This window comes from Schistocerca gregaria, chromosome X (assembly GCF_023897955.1).
Source record: "Schistocerca gregaria isolate iqSchGreg1 chromosome X, iqSchGreg1.2, whole genome shotgun sequence".
Classification (NCBI taxonomy): Eukaryota; Metazoa; Arthropoda; class Insecta; order Orthoptera; family Acrididae; genus Schistocerca; species Schistocerca gregaria.
Genome location: NC_064931.1, coordinates 591150853 through 591170582, shown reverse-complemented (window position 1 = coordinate 591170582; position 19730 = coordinate 591150853). Strand labels below are relative to the sequence as shown.

Sequence of the window (19730 nt, the reverse complement as noted above, 5' to 3'; positions counted from 1 at the left end):
TAACTTGAAAAGTTGGCCATGGTGGAACATTGCCTAGAAACTGCACATAAAAACAAATTTGAAAGAATGAGTATTTTGGTTACAACATCAGTAGATCATGGGGACAGGCTTTGGGCTTGAGCGAAAGCAAAGATGTAGGCTTGTGCTTGTAGAGATTCAGGAGCGGCAGTTTCAAACATGACACTGGCCGCTCGCACCATGTGGAATCACTTGGTCCCACAGCGGGACAGAGCTGCTAGGAGCTATCCAACTTTCCTTCTGTATGGACACCACTCCAGCCCTCTCCGGAAGGTTCTTTTTACTGCCGTTACATCTATATAAGAAAAACACTGTGCCAGCCCCAGCAGTCAGTGATTTAAACTCCTGATGATGATGACAGAGACAGCTGTCATACGCGCAAGTGTTTTATTTGAAATGATATGACATGTGAACTGAGAAGATTTTATTGAACTATGCCACCATGAAAGACTGCAAGGACATATGTACCTTACCTGATGCGTCATTTTGTTTTGTGATAAGACAAGAGAAATATATTGTATTGGTAATAATCAGCTCTCTTGACTGAATATTAGTCCCCACCCCTTAAAAAGAGTACATTGGTTACTTTGGGGTGCTATAGGTGGTGTAGAACTAATACAAGATGGTCATGTGACATCCCGCTCCCCCTCCCCATCTCTTACATGACTTGTGGCAGTGAAGTGATGAGCATATGCAGGTCAGTTGTATGAAATCATCACAGTAAGATGGATCAATTTGGAGGTGTGACAGAATATCAGAAAGGAGTTATTGTGTTTGGATGCGTTCGTGAACACACCATGAATGAAACTGGCTGATTTATTGTGGTGTATCAGTGTGGACTTTCCTGTGTGTGTGTACATGGAATGGTGCACTACCCACAGATGCATAACATGCCATAACAACAGTGTTCATAAAAGTGTCCTGACTGACAAGGTACAGAGAAGAATATCATGCCTTGTCAATAACAAACAGTTTCAGAGCTGGCAGGAATTGCAGCTGCCAGTGTATGCAGGTCCACCTCAGCTGGTTTCTAAGCATTCACTGCAGAGGAAAGTTCATGTGATTGACATTTGGAATAAGGTGCCTTGCAAAAGGACATTGCTCACAGCACCACATAAAGCTACACATCTTCATTGGGCCAAATAAAAAAGAAACTTAACAGTAGCTGACAGGTGACTTATGGCATGGTCTGATGAGCCACAATTTTGCCTCTTTTCATATTCAGTGAGGCATGAAGTAGTACTATGGCCCAATGATGTGTTTAACCCACGGTGTGTTTGTGCAGCATGCAGTTCAGGCCAGAAGTGGTTATATGATGTTTTGGGGTTTTGTTTCATATCACGACTCAGCCCACTCATTTAGGCTACCATCAGCATGGACCAGGACATTTATTTGCATATTATCAGTGACCAAGTGTTGCACTTTTGTGACATTTTCATGATGTGTTTGCTGTGAACACTCAAGCACTCTGTGACAATTTTGACTGGCCTGTTAAATAACCCAATCTTTATCCCACAGAAAATGTCTGTGACTATTTGGAACAGTGGGTTCAGTGTACCAATCAGTGTCCCCATAATTTGGTAGCTCTGCAAGTTCTAATAATCAGTGAGCAGCTTCCGCTGGATATGTTACACACACACACACACACACACACACACACACACACACACACACACACACACACACACAAAAACACTATTGTGCTCTCTTCCTTGCCGAATTGTGGCCATTATCAAGACTAAAGCTGGTGTTTCATGCTATTAATGTGCTGCCTCCCATGGCTGACTATTTTTTTCATGGTGTGCTCATCATGAATATCTATAGGAAACAGTGGTTGTTCTGGTTCTAGCTTATAAGAAAAAAGTGAATGATGGGTTGTTATGGGTCAACAGAAAGTTGCATTCCTGTAAGGGATGGTACATACAGGGTGTTACAAAAAGGTACGGCCAAACTTTCAGGAAACATTCCTCACACACAAAGAAAGAAAATATGTTATATGGACATGTGTTTGGAAACGCTTAATTTCCGTGTTAGAACTCATTTTAGTTTCGTCCACCTACGCTCAATGGAGCACGTTATCATGATTTCATACGGGATACTCTACCTGTGCTGCTAGAACATGTGCCTTTACAAGTATGACACAACATGTGGTTCATGCGCGATGGAGCTCCTGCACATTTCAGTCAAAGTGTTCGTGTGCTTCTCAACAACAGATTCGGTGACCGATGGATTGGTAGAGGTGGACCAATTCCATGGCCTCCACGCTCTCCTGACCTCAACCCTCTTGATTTTCATTTATGGGGGCATTTGAAAGCTCTTGTCTACGCAAGCCCGGTACCAAATGTAGAGAATCTTTGTGCTCGTATTGTGGACAGCTGTGATACAATACATCGTTCTCCAGGGCTGCATCAGTGCATCAGGGGTTCCATGTGACGGAGGGTGGATGCATGTATCCTCGCTAATGGATGACATTTTGAACATTTCCTGTAACAAAGTGTTTGAAGTCACGCTGGTACGTTCTGTTGCTGTGTGTTTCCATTCCATGATTAATGTGATTTGAAGAGAAGTAATAAAATGAGTTCTAACATGGAAAGTAAGAGTTTCCGGACACATGTCCACATAACATATTTTCTTTCTTTGTGTGTGAGGAATGTTTCCTGAAAGTTTGGCCGTACCTTTTTGTAACATCCTGTATAGAGTCCTCTGTCTGCTCCACAATCAAATCCCAGCAGAACTACATCAGTGTAGTCTAAGGAACTCTGGACATATGTACAACCATTTTCCTGGATCAAAAGCACCCGTTCATGCAAAAGCTGAAAAGATGTTGTAGAGAAAAGTATTACTCATGGGAAATACACAAATTGCTCTAAGGCAACTTGGCATCAGAATACCTTCCATCCAAAAAGTTCTGAGACTGATTGTATTCCTAGTATAGAATCACTGCCAACACTGTACCTATGGCAGCAGTTTGAACTAATAACTGTAAATTACATATGTGATTTCTTTCAAAACTACAACATAGCATCTTGCTGTGTAGAAAGACAGTGATAAAATTGAAATATGGTCTACCATACAGATCAGGTCAGTTTAACCGCTATAAAACGCAACATAGTAGCTTGTTGTGTGGAATTGGAGAAAATTAAAAGAGACGGAGCATTTCTCTAAATAGAAGATGCTATTATTTTCTGTTTGTTCATTTGCTAGGAAAGAAAAAGAAGAAGAAGAAGAAAAAGAAGAAGAAGAAAATAGATTTTGCTGTGTATAGAACAAGAACTAGTTAATTGAGCGAGAACATTTGTATAGGTAGCCTAGCTGCAGCATGTCCCTGGCCACCATTTGTAAATTTTTTGAAAGATACTTATAGGACAATGTACCAAAGTCAGTTGACACAACCCCTCACCCATCTTCAGTGCATAGAAATTCACAATTGTAGTATGTCCTATGATGAGTAGATTGTATGACTTATCACATTAACTGTCTTATGTTCTAACTGAAGATAAAGGAAGACACTTTATTAACTTTCACAAATTCTTCCATCTGTAGAATGGTGGGTAGTTCTTGTAGTTGTAAGACTTGCCATCAAGAAGTATTACACCTTACAGTCACAACTTTGGCCACAAGTGTCGCCTTAGTGATGGTATCAGTCAAAACTGAGGAATGATTATTGTACAGTTGAATAGATAAGAGGGAATACTACAGATTTCTTTGAAAGTTGGAACTCACACTGCCAAAATGAAAATTTCATAAGCCTGATAGACTAACAAATTGAGAAATTGCATCTACATACATACTCTGCAAGTCACTCTAGAGTGCTAGCAGAGTGGTACCTTGTACCACTAATAGCTATTCCCTTTTCAGTTCCACCCTTAAATCAAGTGTGGGGAATATAACTGTCTATGTGCCTCTGTACTAGCTGTAGTTTTGTCTTTGCTGTCTTTATGTGAGATATAAATTGGCAGCAGTAGAATCGTACTGCAGTCAGCTGCAAATGCTGAGTCTCTAAATTTTGCCAATAGTGTGTCATGAAAAGAAGGGAGTCCCATATGAACTCACGAAGTATCTCCATAATACATGGAAGTCTAGGAATGTGAAATCTGCTTGTTGCCCTTCATTTGTAGTTCACAGAATATTATGTGAGAAAATGGTATGCCGAGTTTCACACAGGTGATGCTTTTTAAATCCATGCTGATTTGTGGACAGAAGCTTTTTTGTCTCAAGGAAATTTATTGTATTCGAGCTTAGAATATGCACAAGAATTCTGCAGCAAACCAATGTTAAGGACATAGGTCCAGCATTTGCTATTGTGGCTCTGTCATTATGTCAGTAAATTACATAATCAGAAAACAGAGGCGATGGGGTGACTAGGAGCTCGAAGGACTGTCAGTGCATCCGAGGTTGGCTCCCTTAACTGAAGAAAAAGGAAGGAAGATTAGAATTTAGTTGCTGAATTGAACGAGGGCAGGGAAAGAAATGAGCTCTGTATTTTTCAAAGGAACTACCCTTTAGTTGATTTAGAGAACCCACAGATCACCTACATCAACACTGCCAGAGGATGATTTCTATCTTCATACTCCCAAATAGCATGTTCATTATTAGACGTACTCTTTTATTGCTCCTATTTAATTTTGTAATGATAACCTTGTACTCACATGACCAGAAATCTTATTCTTTCTGGCATTGCATTTCACTGGGCCTAATTCTCATTATATCTAACTTCAGTCTATCCATATCTCTTATCAGATTCACAGAATAGAACCGCCTGTCTTTAGGAAATGTAACAGTTCTACTTACCTCTTACTTACAAGCATATCACAGTACCACCATAGCAGGTCTATGTCTGCTAATGTTACTAGTCCATATCAGCTAGTCATTCAGACTTTTGCACTTATGACTACTGAAAAGGCTGCTGCACATCTTCAGGAACAAAATGATAGTGTGCTCTCTCCACAGATACCTATCTGATATAGTTATTTGTTTGGTATGGGTGTCTGGATCATTGAGGAATGCAAACCACTCTGCAGCTGGAAGTCTCACAGTTTGTGAAGGAGTAAAAGAGTATATGTCATTTTTAAGCTTGAAAGATACTCCATATCTTAACTTTCTTCAGCTCAGCTTCCACTTTCGTGAGCTAATTGAAAATTTTGTGGTAACAAATGTTTGTTTAAGGCACAAAGCAATATGTGATGTAATTTTCGCAGTTACAGAAAAAACCATGAAATTAAAAACTTCATAAAAATTAGTCTTGGTTGATTTGTTAATGATAAAGCTTTCTTTGAATCTCCTCTCCACAACAAAAGTTTCCCTTGTTTCCATGAAAATTAGTCCCTATAGTGGGAACATCCCAAAATATTTCTGTTGCTTTGTACAGTTTGATCAGCTTTAACATTTCATCTATAGACTAAATTTTCAAAGGTATTGTAGCTAGAAAGGGATTTAAATGTGAGAGCTGCTCTCACAATGCAAACGATGTGCAAGTTATTTGAGCTACTTTCTGAGAGTGGAGTTGTTTCCTGTCTACTCGAGTCAATTGTGCTTACTCTTGTGCAGATACCAGATATACCTCTGTTGCCTCTGAATCTTAGCTCTGTGTATGCTTGTAAGGTGCATGCTAGAAGGCCTCACAAGAGCTACTCACTGACATTTACTCCGTAACTGACACACAGCCTAATTTGCTTGTTCAAGTCCATTGGCTCTATAATTCTGTAATATGGAATTTAATATGTGCAATATTTACTTGTGCCAGACTGAAGCACTATCATAGTTTCTCTCCCTTTCTGATATGCCAGTGATAGCAGCTGCGTCCAGAAAGAGTTTCACATGAGAGTTTTTGATGTGCTCTCTTCCTCTGAACATCTCATTTTGTAGAGCTGTTTTTTCCTACCCTTTTGACAGCAGCAACCTGTCTCGGACCGATTTGTCACATTGTAATGACTATTTCTGGTCCCTGGTGTTGTCGTGTGATCATCGTTTTGGCTGTTAAATGGGCTGTATCATTGTGCAGTCTGCCATGGAAGATATCTACAATAAACCAAGTGATCACAATGCGGTGCACATTCTGTGGAGACATGCACAAACTATGTGGACACCAGTGTGCCAGGTATTCAAAAAGATATGATTCAGAATTGTCAGTTTTTGAAGCTACATAATACGGAAAAGTTGCAGAACTTGCTCTCTATTAACTCCATGGACCGTGAAATTTCAACAGGAAATGGCAAATTTAGTAAACTTCTGATGCAGGATACACTGTAAGGAACAGTAAAGCACATCATCTGTCACCATAAGTAAAAAAACTTGTGGCTTTGCATGAGACTGACCATTTGTGATCTTGAGTCATACACAAATAATTCCATGACTACCACACAAAGGAAGAAATGTTACGATGAAGTAGATGTATTAAGTAACCAGGCTAACAAATTATCTCATACAACACAGTAATCAATCAAATTGTTTTTTCACAAAGATGTAAATCAAAAATTATGTTCATGATGTGGAAAAAAAGTTGCAGAATGGGTAGGATTGTAATTCTACATTTTCCTTTGGTTTGTTCCCCTCAAAATTTACAGCAGAGGTTCAGTCTGGTCATTATTTTATAGCCCCCCCCCCCCTTTGTTTGGTTTCCAAATTTTAGATGCAGTTAAAATGACAGTGTGATGTCTATACCAGCTGCTGTAGAAAGTTGAATGCAATTACTATGAAGCTCCTCATCTTTTTTGAACCCCCCTGGAGTTGTCCCACTTTTGGCAATTTTTCCGTTACCTTAAACCTCAGAGAGATTTGCTAAGTAGATCATCACGTTATTAGTCTTTTCTCTCTTGAGCATAGGTCAAACAATGTAGCTGTTTTATGGTATTGGCCTTTAGTAGACACAGTGTTGTATTTTGATTTCAGTGAGTGGCACTATTAAAGGTCTCGTCTACTGTCAACCTCGTCCCGTCTGTCCCCAGATCGGTCTGCCGCTGTGGTTGCCCCGGTTGCTGCCCGCAGTGGGGCTGAGCCCTCGCCTGTGCTTGATTGGGAGGTTGTTCCAAGGCGTGGCAGGCAGCGAAAGGCGTCCCCGGAGGCTGATCAGAAAGCCTCCCCGGTGCATCTGACAAACCGGTTTCAGGCACTGTCTCTGGCTGAGCCAGATGCAGCTGCCTGCCCTGTTTCAGAGGATCATTCTCAGCCTTCAAGGTCCGGGCAATCGCAGAGGGTGGGCTTACTGGTAGTTGGGGGCTCCAATGTTAGGCGTGTAATGGGGCCCCTTAGGGATACGGCGGCTAAGGAGGGGAAGAAATACAGTGTGCACTCTGTGTGCATTCCGGGAGGAGTCATTCCTGATGTGGAAAGGGTCCTTCCGGATGCCATGAAGAGCACAGGTTGCAGCCAGCTGCAGGTGGTGGCACATGTCAGCACTAATGATGTGTGTCGCTTTGGATCTGAGGAAATTCTCTCTGGATTCCAGCGGCTATCTGATTATTGAAGGCTGCCGGTCTTGCTTACGAGATGAAGGCAGAGCTCACCATCTGCAGCATTGTTGACAGAACCGACTGCGGACCTTTGGTGCAGAGCCGGGTGGAGGGTCTGAATCAGAGGCTCAGACGGTTTTGCGACCGTATTGGCTGCAGATTCCTTGACTTGCGCCATAGGGTGGTGGGGTTTCGGGTTCCGCTGAATAGGTCAGGAGTTCACTACACTCAGCTGGCGGCTACACGGGTAGCGGAGGCTGTGTGGCGTGGACTGGGCGGTTTTTTAGGTTAGAAGGCCTCGGGAAAGTGCGGGATGGGCTGCAATGTCAAAGGGTGCTTGGCAATTACAGGACGTGCTTGGATCAAGGAACAGTCGGAATTATAGTTGTAAATTGTTGTAGTTGCGCTGGAAAAGTCCCTGAGCTTCAAGCGCTAATAGAAAGCATAGAAGCTGATATCGTTATAGGTACAGAAAGCTGGCTAAAGCCTGAAATAAGCTCTGCAGAAATTTTTACGAAGTCTCAGACGGTGTTCAGGAAAGATAGATTAGGCAGAATTGGTGGTGGAGTGTTTGTGTCTGTCAGTAGTGGTTTATCTTGTAGTGAAGTCGAAGTAGATACTCCGTGCGAATTGGTATGGGTGGAGGTTATACTTAACAGCCGAATTAAGTTAATAATTGGCTCCTTCTACCGACCCCCAGACTCCGACGATACAGTTGCGGAACAGTTCAGAGAAAGTTTGAGTCTCGTAACAAATAAATACCCCACTCATACGGTTATAGTTGGTGGGGACTTCAACCTACCCTCGGTATGTTGGCAAAAATACTTGTTCAAAACCGGTGGTAGGCAGAAAACGTCTTCCGAGATTGTCCTAAATGCATTCTCCGAAAATTATTTCGAGCAGTTAGTCCACGAACCCACGCGAATTGTAAATGGTTGCGAAAACACACTTGACCTCTTAGCCACAAACAATCCAGAGCTGATAGAGAGCATCATGACTGATACAGGAATTAGTGATCACAAGGTCATTGTAGCTAGGCTCAATACCATTTCTTCCAAATCCATCAGAAACAAACGCAAAATAATTTTATTTAAAAAAGCGGATAAAGTGCCACTAGAAGCCTTCCTAAAAGACAATTTCCATTCCTTCCGAACTGACTATGCGAATGTAGACGAGATGTGGCTCAAATTCAAAGATATAGTAGGAACAGCAATTGAGATATTCATACCTCATAAATTGGTAAGAGATGGAACGGATCCCCCGTGGTACACAAAAAAGGTCCGAACGCTGTTGCAGAGGCAACAGAAAAAGCATGCGAAGTTCAGAAGAACGCGAAATCCCGTAGATGGGCTAAAATTTACAGACGCGCGAAATTTGGCACGTACTTCGATGCGAGATGCCTTTAATAGGTTCCACAACGAAACATTGTCTCGAAATTTGGTAGAAAATCCGAAGAAATTCTGGTCGTATGTAAAGTACACAAGCGGCAAGACGCAGTCAATACCTTCGCTGCGCAGTGCCGATGGTACTGTTATCGACAACTGTGCCGCTAAAGCGGAGTTACTGAACGCAGTTTTCCGAAATTCCTTCACCAGGGAAGACGAATGGAATATTCCAGAATTTGAAACACGAACATCTGCTAGCATGAGGTTCTTAGAAGTAGATACCTTAGGGGTTGCGAAGCAACTCAAATCGCTTGATACGGGCAAGTCTTCAGGTCCAGATTGTATACCGATTAGGTTCCTTTCAGATTACGCTGATACTATAGCTCCCTACTTAGCATTCATATACAACCGCTCGCTCACCGATAGATCTGTACCTACAGATTGGAAAATTGCGCAGGTCGCACCAGTGTTCAAGAAGGGTAGTAGGAGTAATCCATTTAACTACAGACCTATATCATTGACGTCGGTTTGCAGTAGGGTTTTGGAGCATATACTGTATTCAAACATTATGAATCACGTCGAAGGGAACGATCTATTGACACGTAATCAGCATGGCTTCAGAAAACATCGCTCTTGTGCAACGCAGCTAGCTCTTTATTCGCACAAAGTAATGGCCGCTATCGACAGGGGATCTCAAGTTGATTCCGTATTTCTAGATTTCCGGAAAGCTTTTGACACCGTTCCTCATAACCGACTTCTAATCAAGCTGCGGAGCTATGGGGTATCGTCTCAGTTGTGCGACTGGATTCGTGATTTCCTTTCAGGAAGGTCGCAGTTCGTAGTAATAGACGGCAAATCATCGAGTAAAACTGAAGTGATATCAGGTGTTCCCCAGGGAAGCGTCCTGGGACCTCTACTGTTCCTGATCTATATAAATGACCTGGGTGACAATCTGAGCAGTTCTCTTAGACTGTTCGCAGATGATGCTGTAATTTACCGTCTAGTAAGGTCATCCGAAGACCAGTATCAGTTGCAAAGCGATTTAGAAAAGATTGCTGTATGGTGTGTCAGGTGGCAGTTGACGCTAAATAACGAAAAGTGTGAGATGATCCACATGAGTTCCAAAAGAAACCCGCTGGAATTCGATTACTCGATAAATAGTACAATTCTCAAGGCTGTCAATTCAACTAAGTACCTGGGTGTTAAAAATACGAACAACTTCAGTTGGAAGGACCACATAGATAATATTGTCGGGAAGGCGAGCCAAAGATTGCGTTTCATTGGCAGGACACTTAGAAGATGCAACAAGTCCACTAAAGAGACAGCTTAAACTACACTCGTTCGTCCTCTGTTAGAATATTGCTGCGCGGTGTGGGATCCTTACCAGGTGGGATTGACGGAGGACATCGAAAGGGTGCAAAAAAGGGCAGCTCGTTTTGTATTATCATGTTATAGGGGAGAGAGTGTGGCAGATATGATACACGAGTTGGGATGGAAGTCATTACAGCATAGACGTTTTTCGTCGCGGCGAGACCTTCTTATGAAATTTCAGTCACCAACTTTCTCTTCCGAATGCGAAAATATTTTGCTGAGCCCAACCTACATAGGTAGGAATGATCATCAGAATAAAATAACAGAAATCAGAGCTCGAACAGAAAGGTTTAGGTGTTCATTTTTCCCGCTCGCTGTTCGGGAGTGGAATAGTAGAGAGATAGTATGATTGTGGTTCGATGAACCCTCTGCCAAGCACTTAAATGTGAATTGCAGAGTAGTCATGTAGATGTAGATGTAGATGTACTGTAAAGTGAACTGAAACATCACTAAGCTTGATGGGATGCTCTTGCCTTCCTGAAACTTAAGAAATTGCACATACTCCCTGTTATTTCAATATATATACTCTGCAGTGCCTGCTCTGGATAAAAGTGTGGCTTGACATTTGACATGTACACAAAGTATTGCCAAAATGGGTTATGTTATATAATAAAGATAGTCATAAGCTCTACAGGAAATTGTGCTTTGCAGCTTTCAACTACGATTCTGACTCCTTGAGTGTAGTACCAGAAGTACATAGTTCAATAGGTGACAGTGATTTGCTGTGACTATTGGGTGGAAGGTACTGTATATACATGAAAGAGAGCATTTAAAACACCCTCATGTAAACCATTACTTGAGTTCCGTTTTATTAAGCGAGAGAGACTAACAAGACTCTGAAAACATTCAAAGAAAGGCAGTTTACTTGTGACTGGTTGTTTCAGTAAAAAGGTTGAAGAAACTGCAATCGGAAAGGGATGAGACACTGAAAGGAAATTATTTTCATTAGAACTGCTCTTCAGATTTTCAGAGTCTGCACCATTAGAAGCTTTAAAGTATGTATTGTTAATTGGGCCCTATCTAGATATGGTAGATGAACCAGAATGATAAGAAACTTCGTGGCAAATTAAAACTGTGTGCCAGAATGAGACTCAAACTCGGGATATTTGCCTTTTGCAGCTAAGTGCTTTACCAATGGTGCTATCCAAGCATGACTCATGACCCATGACCCATCCTTACAGCTCTACTTTTGCCAGGAAAGCTTCTGTGAAGTTTGGAAGGCAGTAGATGAGGTACTGGTGGAAGTAAAGCTGTAAGGACAGGTCGTGAGTCATGCTTGGATGCTTAGTTGCTGGAGCACTTGCCTGCAAAAGACAAAGGTCTCGACTTCGAATATTGGTCCGGCACACAGTTTTAATCTGCGAGGAAGTTTCACATCAGCACACACTTTGCTGCAGAGTGAAACTTTCATTCCAGAATGATAAGACTGGAGTGATTAGAGTAGGGTATATAATGAAGTTGTGAGGTCATGATTTTTCTTTTGCAGAACTTGTAAGTATGCTAAGCTCTATTGATGATGTAGGTTCTGTTGATGAATTTGTCCAAACAGATGTTGCCATACCAATTTGTAATGAGACCCAAGCTATGTGTAATACAGTGGTCCCTGGGAAGCTAGAATTTCAAAAATTTGTAAACACTTCTTCATGTGCTATGTAGCTCCTTTCTTGTTGCTTATCCCATTAGAATTGACTGTGTATCTCTGCAAATTGACAAAGTGACCAAATAAACCTGTCAAAAAACTGCACAGCTCCTCACTTTATTTTGTGTGTGTGTTGGGGGGGAGGGGGGGGGGGGGGCTTTCCCAGAGAAGGTTCCAGAACACCCTTGTATCACAATATGCCATTTGCTGTTTTGCTTTATTAATAAGAAGCATATGGTTCCATTTTACATTGTTCCGAACAGTCAAACTATATTCTTACTAAATTAGTTTCGTCAGTGAAAAGTTTAAATCAGCTGTTGATACTATTAGTTATCAAGAATGAGGTGGAACTATTTTTGTTGGTTATCTGGTGGTAAATAGCTTAAATGCATCCATATATAAATTTCATGTGTAACAGTGACTGTATATTTCTGATCATGATGATTATTATGGTTGAGATTTTTTAGAACATGTACTTAATTAGCATGAGATTTGATGAACTGGCATGAAATTAATGTTTTCCTACATGTAGGTACTTCAGATGCGATCGGTGGACAATCTTTCATTAGTTGCGGAAGTAACGAAGGACATAACTTTCAGCACGGCTGATAAGGTATGGGCATTTTCATATTTGTTAATCATATATAGGTGTTTAATTTTTTTTATAGTTTCTGTGAAAATACAAGAAGTTTTATGTGGGTGTATATAGTGCTGTATTATCAGTTACTTACTTACTTACTTACTTACTTACTTACTTACTTGTTCCATGGGCCATTTTGCATGATAAATTTTAATGATGTGGAACTAGTCATTTTCAGTTAGAAGTCTATTGAAGTTTCAACTCAGTGCTGCACTTTCTTATCCACATTGTCAGCAACTGTGGCAGCTAGTATTTCATTGAGTGATTTCAACAACCACCGGATTAGTTGCATATCTGTCTTCAACATAGGCTGAAACTAATTTTAAACTCATTGATGTATTAGGTTGATGCACAAGTTCATAGTGTTTTGCACATTGGTATTTCGGCTGCTATGGGTTTATTTATCGATGTCATTTTTTATATGTAGTTCACTGTTGCTATTTGAGTGTACAAACTCTCATTTTGAGATAGTGAGTGGAGATGTGGGCACTAGAAAATGGAGTGCCAAATGGAGAAATGGCTGTATTTCCAACATATTCTTGTGTTTGAGTTGTAAGTCTATTGATAGCAGCAGAGGCAACCAGAAGTATTTTTGCCATGTATGGGGTAATGCCATTGGACAGAGCATGACAAGAAAATGAATTTTTCGTTTTAAGGAGGATTGTTTTGACATTAGTGACTCTCCATGTTCAGGAAGACTTTTGGAATTTTACAAAGGTTATTTAAACACATTGATCCACAATGAGACATGTCATTGTACTCATGAACTGGAAAATGTGATGAACTGTGAGCATTCCACCATTATGCAACATTTGCATGCTATGGGAAAGGTTCCAACAGTGGGTGTATGGGTACCATATGCTCTAAGCCAAAATAACAAAACTCAGCAGGTGCCCATATGTGCATCTCTGCTTGCCCGTCATCAATTGGCTTGTGAATACCACCAACCACTCCTATCCTGTATTGCTACTGGTGACAAGAAATGGGGTCTTTATGCTAACATGAGTGGAAAAAAAGGGCTAGACTGACAAAAAATACTATACAGTAGTTGGGTTGGGAAGTCATTCCATATCCACCATATTCACTTGATCTTGCGCACTCAGATTGTCACCTTTTCTGCTCACTGTCAAACAACCTTCAAGGGACTTCCTTTCCAGATGAAAATCCACTCCGAACATGATTGAACTAGTTCTTTGCCTTAAAACTATGTGTTTTCTACAGTCATGGAATTGAAAAGTTACCCCAGCTTTGGGAGACTTATAAATAGCAAAGGAGAATATATTATTGATGACTAAAGTCTCTGTTATGTCTATCTGTTTTTTTGATTGAATTATGGAAAATCTCTACAAACTTAGACACTAACCTAATATTAGGAGTACCTATGCTAGTGAGTATTCTGATACCCAGGTTTTATAATATTTCAGGCAAGTCTCTTTAATACTACGGTAATGGATACCGAGTTGTCTAACCAGAAATGTATCTTTAGATGCTTATTGAATTTTTCTCCAATGGCTTTATTGAGCATTCACCACATGAATGGTTTCAAAATCCATTGCAGTCAGCTCTAAGTGATCTGTGAGGTATTTGGACAAGATTTTAATCAGCCTCTGTAACTATTGCAAGTGATATACAAAATAATTGATAAATAACTAGCAGAAAATATAGTTGTCAATATTCTAGACGCACCTTATTCATAGCAAGTACATCCTATATTATAATCAGTACTATTCTGGTGCTTACAAGGACACACAAAAATTTGTAAAAAATGAATAGAAAGTTAGCAGAAGACAAAGCATTTTCCAACTTAGGCAATCATGCACAAATGCTTTACCCTTGCACACAGTCATAATGAGAACAAAAACCAGGTTCAGCAGAAGTTGCAAGAAGTGAGTTTTTGTGATATTGATGTGGATTTCAGTAAACTTGGCCAATGTCGATTGAGGAGGGTGAACATAGATGTTAACATGCATTCAGTTTAACAAACCATGTTGGACGTTTGATAGGTCAGGAGTGCACATGCAGTTTCTTAGACTAGATGGTAGTTTGAGGACCTCTGAAGAATGCTCACCAGTCAATATGCAAAGAGTGAAATCACACTACTTACAAGGTAAAAACACTTCAGCTGTCAAAATTGTAACAGTGAATTGTTGAAGTATTTGTAACAAAGTTCCTAGGTTTACTACCCTCCATGAAAGTTGTCATACTCAATTACTCTTGGAACTGAGATCTACCCGAATTAGAAAGCTCCAAAATATTTAATGAGTTATGGATTGCTTATTAAAAGGACAGGTTTGACACCATAGGAGTGGAAATGTTTGTTGCTGTCAACAGAAATATTGCGTCTATCGAGGCTGAAATTTGGCGTGACAATGAAATTATCTAGATGCAAGTAGTAAGTGTAGGTGGACTAAAATTAATTGATGAATGATTTTACTAGCCATTTCTGTCATAAATGTTTTAGAATCGTTCAAAGAAAGTTTATGCGTACTAGCACATAGATACGCAGATATAGTTGGTTGCGTAATCTATTGAGTATAGACTGGGGCGTCCATGCATTCATTGCTTGTGATATGGACAGACAGTTTTGTGAAGTACTTATGAATAAGTTGTCTGAAAACTGTCTTGAACAGCTAGTTATACAACCCACATGCAATGTAAATATTTTAGACCTTGTAGCTGCAAACAGGCCTGACACCTTATCAATAGTCTCATTATAGAGACAGTAATTGGTAATCATAACAATGATCGCTACTAAAGTTAATAAATCCATCAAAGAAGGCCGGCTGAGCACTTATGCTTGGAAGAACAGATAAGTAGTCGTTTGCATCCCACATGGACAATGGACATTGTTTAATTCCATTATGAAGGGTGCAGAGGAACTATGGCCAAAGTTTAAAATGATTGTAAATCACACACTGGATGAGAATGTGCCAGGTAAATGGGTAAGGACAGAAAAGACACACCATGATTTAACAATAAAATTCAGAAAGTGCTGAGGAAGCAGAGATTGTTGCACTCTTGGTTCAAAAAAGAATGTATAAATCAAGTCAGGTAAAAATGAGTAGAAATTTGTGCATCTACTAGAAGATTGATGCATGAAGCATACAACTTCCACTGTCATACCTTAACCAAAGATCTTGCCAAGAAGCTGAGGAAATTTCACATTAAGAGAATCATTCATGCAGGAAGATTATACAAACTTACCATCGTTTGACTGTTGCACAAATTTCTGTATGGAGGACATAGTAGTCCTTGGCAAAGGGAAGCAACTGAGATAGTTTAAAACAAATAGGTAGAAGTTTCTGGATGGAACACAAGTTTAGTTTTAGAGAGTACACTGTGTCATTGGCCCCTTAGCTTGCATTTATTATGGATCGCTCACTCATTGCAAAGTCCAAAATGACTGGAAATAAATGCAGGTAATTACTGTACATAAATGTAAAAGAAAGGGCCCTCATAATTACAGACCAATGTCCATAACATTAGTTTGTAGCAGAATTCATTATCATATTCTAGTTTGAATATTGTAAATTTCCATGAGAAGGAAATGCTTCTGTCTACAAATCAGCACAGATTTAGAATGTATTGCTCATGCAAAACTCAGCTTGTACTTTTTGCCCATGATGTCTGACAAAGTATCGATGAAGATTCCTAGACTTGTGGAAAGCATTTTACATGGTGCTCCACTGCAGACTGTTAACGAAGATACAGACAAACAAAATAGGTTCCCCAATATGTAAGTGGCTCAAAGACATCTTAAGCAATAGAACCGAGTATGTTGTCCTTGACCGCGAGTGTTCCTCAGGGACAAAGGGATAAGGAGTGCTCAGGGGAAGTGTGATAGGGCCACTCTTATTCTCTATATATGTAAATGATCTGATGGATATGGTGAGCAGCAATCTGCCGCTGTTTGCTGATGTTAGTGTGGTGTAGAGGAAGATATTGTTGTTGAGTGACTGGAGGAGGGTTCCAGAAAGTTCTAATTGGCATGGTGAGTGGCAGCTTGCTGTAACTGTAGAAAAACATAAATTAATACAGATGAGTAGGAAAAACAATCTCATAATGTTTGCTTACAGCATTAGTAGTGTGTTGCCTGACTCAGTCACATTGATTGAATATTTAAGTGTAACACTGCAGAATGACACAAAATGGAATGATCACATAAGGACGGTAGTAGGGAAGATGGATGCTAGACTTTGATTTATTGGGAAAATTTTAGGAAAGTGTAGCTGATCTGTAAAGTGGATAGTGTATAGAACACTCATATGACCCAGTCTTCACTACTGCTCAGGTATTTGTGAATCCCACCTAGTTGGATTAAGAAAGACATTGAAGATGTACTGCTAGATTTATTACTAGTTGGTTCAACTGGCATGCTAGTATTACAGAGATGTTTTGTGAACTCAAATGGGAATTCCTGGAGGGAAGACGACTTTCTATCTGTGAAGCACTATTGTGAAAATTTAGAGAACCGACATTTGAAGCTAACTGCAGAATGATTCAACTGCTGCCAATGTACATTTTGGATAAGGACCATAGACGGAAGGTAAGAGAAATTAGGGTTCCTAAGTAAGCATGCAGATGATCATCTTCCTCCCGTTCCCTTTGCGAGTGGAGCAGGAAAGGAAATGGCTAGTATTGGCACGACGTACTCTCCACCATGCGCCATATGGAGGCTTGTGGAGGATGTAGATGTAGTCACAAATGTAGTAAGAGCAGCAGTGCCATGTAAAGTAATTGAACAGATTAATTTTGTGTCAAGTTTCTCTTTATAAATATGTGAAGAGGGCAAATGACTTGCCACTACTGATGAGTACAGGGCTGCAAAACATTGAACAAAATTAAGCAACAGTTTGATTCTTCTATCTTACATACTTTTCCATGGTTAATACTGTTACTCATATTAATTGTGTTTATATTTTTCACTTATTCTTATAGGTGTTGTCTTATTTTTAGAAACTATAGCTATAATTAAATTACTTCATTTCTATTTTTGTTGCACTGCAAAACATTGAACAAAATTAAGCAACAGTTTGATTCTTCTAGCTTACATACTTTTCCATTGTTAATACTGTTACTCATATTAATTGTGTTTATATTTTTCACTTATTCTTATAGGTGTTGTTGTCTTATTTTTAGAAACTATAGCTATAATTAAATTACTAAATTATTTAACTATTTTGTTATGGTCTTAATTACAGCCCTGTATCTCCTTTCAAATAATTATGCCTATCTTTTGGTTTTTATTCTTATGTGATAATTCTGGTAGTGACATTAAACATTATACCAATTTATTTTTCTTCTGTACTCTGTGCTCCATCTTATATGTATCTCACAAATGTTATTTTAGTAATCATATCTGATCTCTTCATCTCTTATAGTTGCCCTTTTGTGTGCCATGATACGTGCTGTTCCAGAGTGTTTTTCTCTTAAATTTCTTTTGTAATTGCCTATAAAATCATTATTTGTAAATTCAAAAAACAGCTGGCCCGTGTAGTTAACAGTAAACCTCTCTTCTAGCATGTACCATTTGAGTCCAATGAGCAATTCCATAACACTATTCCATTTACTAAACAAACTAGTAGTTAAATGAGCTGCTCTTCCTCAGATCTGCTCTGTCTTGGTTAAGGTCACATACACAGTACTCAGGTATTAGATGAGTGAGGGTTTTCTTCTTTGACTTCCAGAAGGCTTTTGATATACCTGGGTGCCATTATCTACTGCCTTGTAGTCCACGTGGATAAGCAGAGCAAGCTGAGTTTTACAAGACCATCATTGTTCATTTCTTCAGAGGAATACATGAGTGTAAAACATGTTATGTGACTGTGCAACATATTGTCATATACAGGTTGTTACAAAAAGGTACGGCCAAACTTTCAGGAAACATTCCTCACACACAAATAAAGAAAAGATGTTATGTGGACATGTGTCCGGAAACACTTAATTTCCATGTTAGAGCTCATTTTAGTTTCGTCAGTATGTACTGTACTACCTCGATTCACCGCCAGTTGGCCCAATTGAAGGAAGCTAATGTTGACTTTGGTGCTTGTGTTGACATGCGACTCATTGTGCTACAGTACTAGCATCAAGCACATGAGTACGTAGCATCAACAGGTTAGTGTTCATCACTTACGTGGTTTTGCAGTCAGTCAATGTTTACAAATGCGGAGTTGGCAGATGCCCATTTGATGTATGGATTAGCACAAGGCAGTAGCTGTGGCGCGGTACGTTTGTATCGAGACAGATTTCAGAATGAAGGTGTCCCGACAGGAAGGCGTTCGAAGCAATTGATCGGCGTCTTAGAGAGCACGGAACATTCCAGCCTACGACTCGCAACTAGGGAAGACCTAGAATGACGAGGACACCTGCAATGGACGAGGTAATTCTTTGTGCAGTTGATGATAACCATAATGTCAGCGTCAGAGAAGTTGCTGCTGTACAAGGTAATGTTGACCACGTCACTGTATGGATAGTGCTACGGGAGAACCAGTTGTTTCCGTACCATGTACAGCGTGTGCAGGTACTATCAGCAGCTGATTGGCCTCCACGGGTACACTTCTGCGAATGGTTCATCCAACAATGTGTCAATCCTCATTTCAGTGCAAATGTTCTCTTTACGGATGAGGCTTCATTCCTACGTGATCAAATTGTAAATTTTCACAATCAACATGTGTGGGCTGATGAGAATCCGCACGCAATTTTGCAATCACGCCATCAACACAGATTTTCTGTGAACGTTTGGGCAGGCATTGTTGGTGATGTCTTGATTGGGCCCCATGTTCTTCCACCTACGCTCAATGGAGCACGTTATCATGATTTCATACGGAATACTCTACCTGTGCTGCTAGAACATGTGCCTTTACAAGTGCGACACAACATGTGGTTCATGCGCGATGGAGCTCCTGCACATTTCAGTCGAAGTGTTCGTACGCTTCTCAACAACAGACTCGGTGACCGATGATTGGTAGAGGCGGACCAATTTCATGGCCTCCACGCTCTCCTGACCTCAACCCTCTTGACTTTCATTTATGGGGGCATTTGAAAGCTCTTGTCTACGCAAGCCCGGTACCAAGTGTAGAGACTCTTCGTGCTCGTATTGTGGACTGCTGTGATATAATACGCCATTCTCCAGGACTGCATCAGCGCATCAGGGTTTCCATGCAACGGAGGGTGGATGCATGTATCCTCGCTAGCGGAGGACATTTTGAACATTTCCTGTAACAAAGTGT

The 19730-nt window shown here is 40.2% G+C and overlaps 1 protein-coding gene across 2 annotated transcripts in view; it reads left to right on the top strand.

Annotated features, from left to right (window-relative positions):
- LOC126299400 (tRNA (guanine(6)-N2)-methyltransferase THUMP3-like) overlaps positions 1 to 19730 on the top strand; it is a 132274-nt gene that overhangs the window by 11729 nt on the left and 100815 nt on the right. For both annotated transcript variants that reach the window (XM_049991274.1, XM_049991273.1), the window contains exon 2: positions 12394 to 12474. In XM_049991274.1, coding sequence (XP_049847231.1) covers positions 12394 to 12474 — 81 coding nt within the window. The remainder of the gene's footprint in view (positions 1 to 12393; positions 12475 to 19730) is intronic.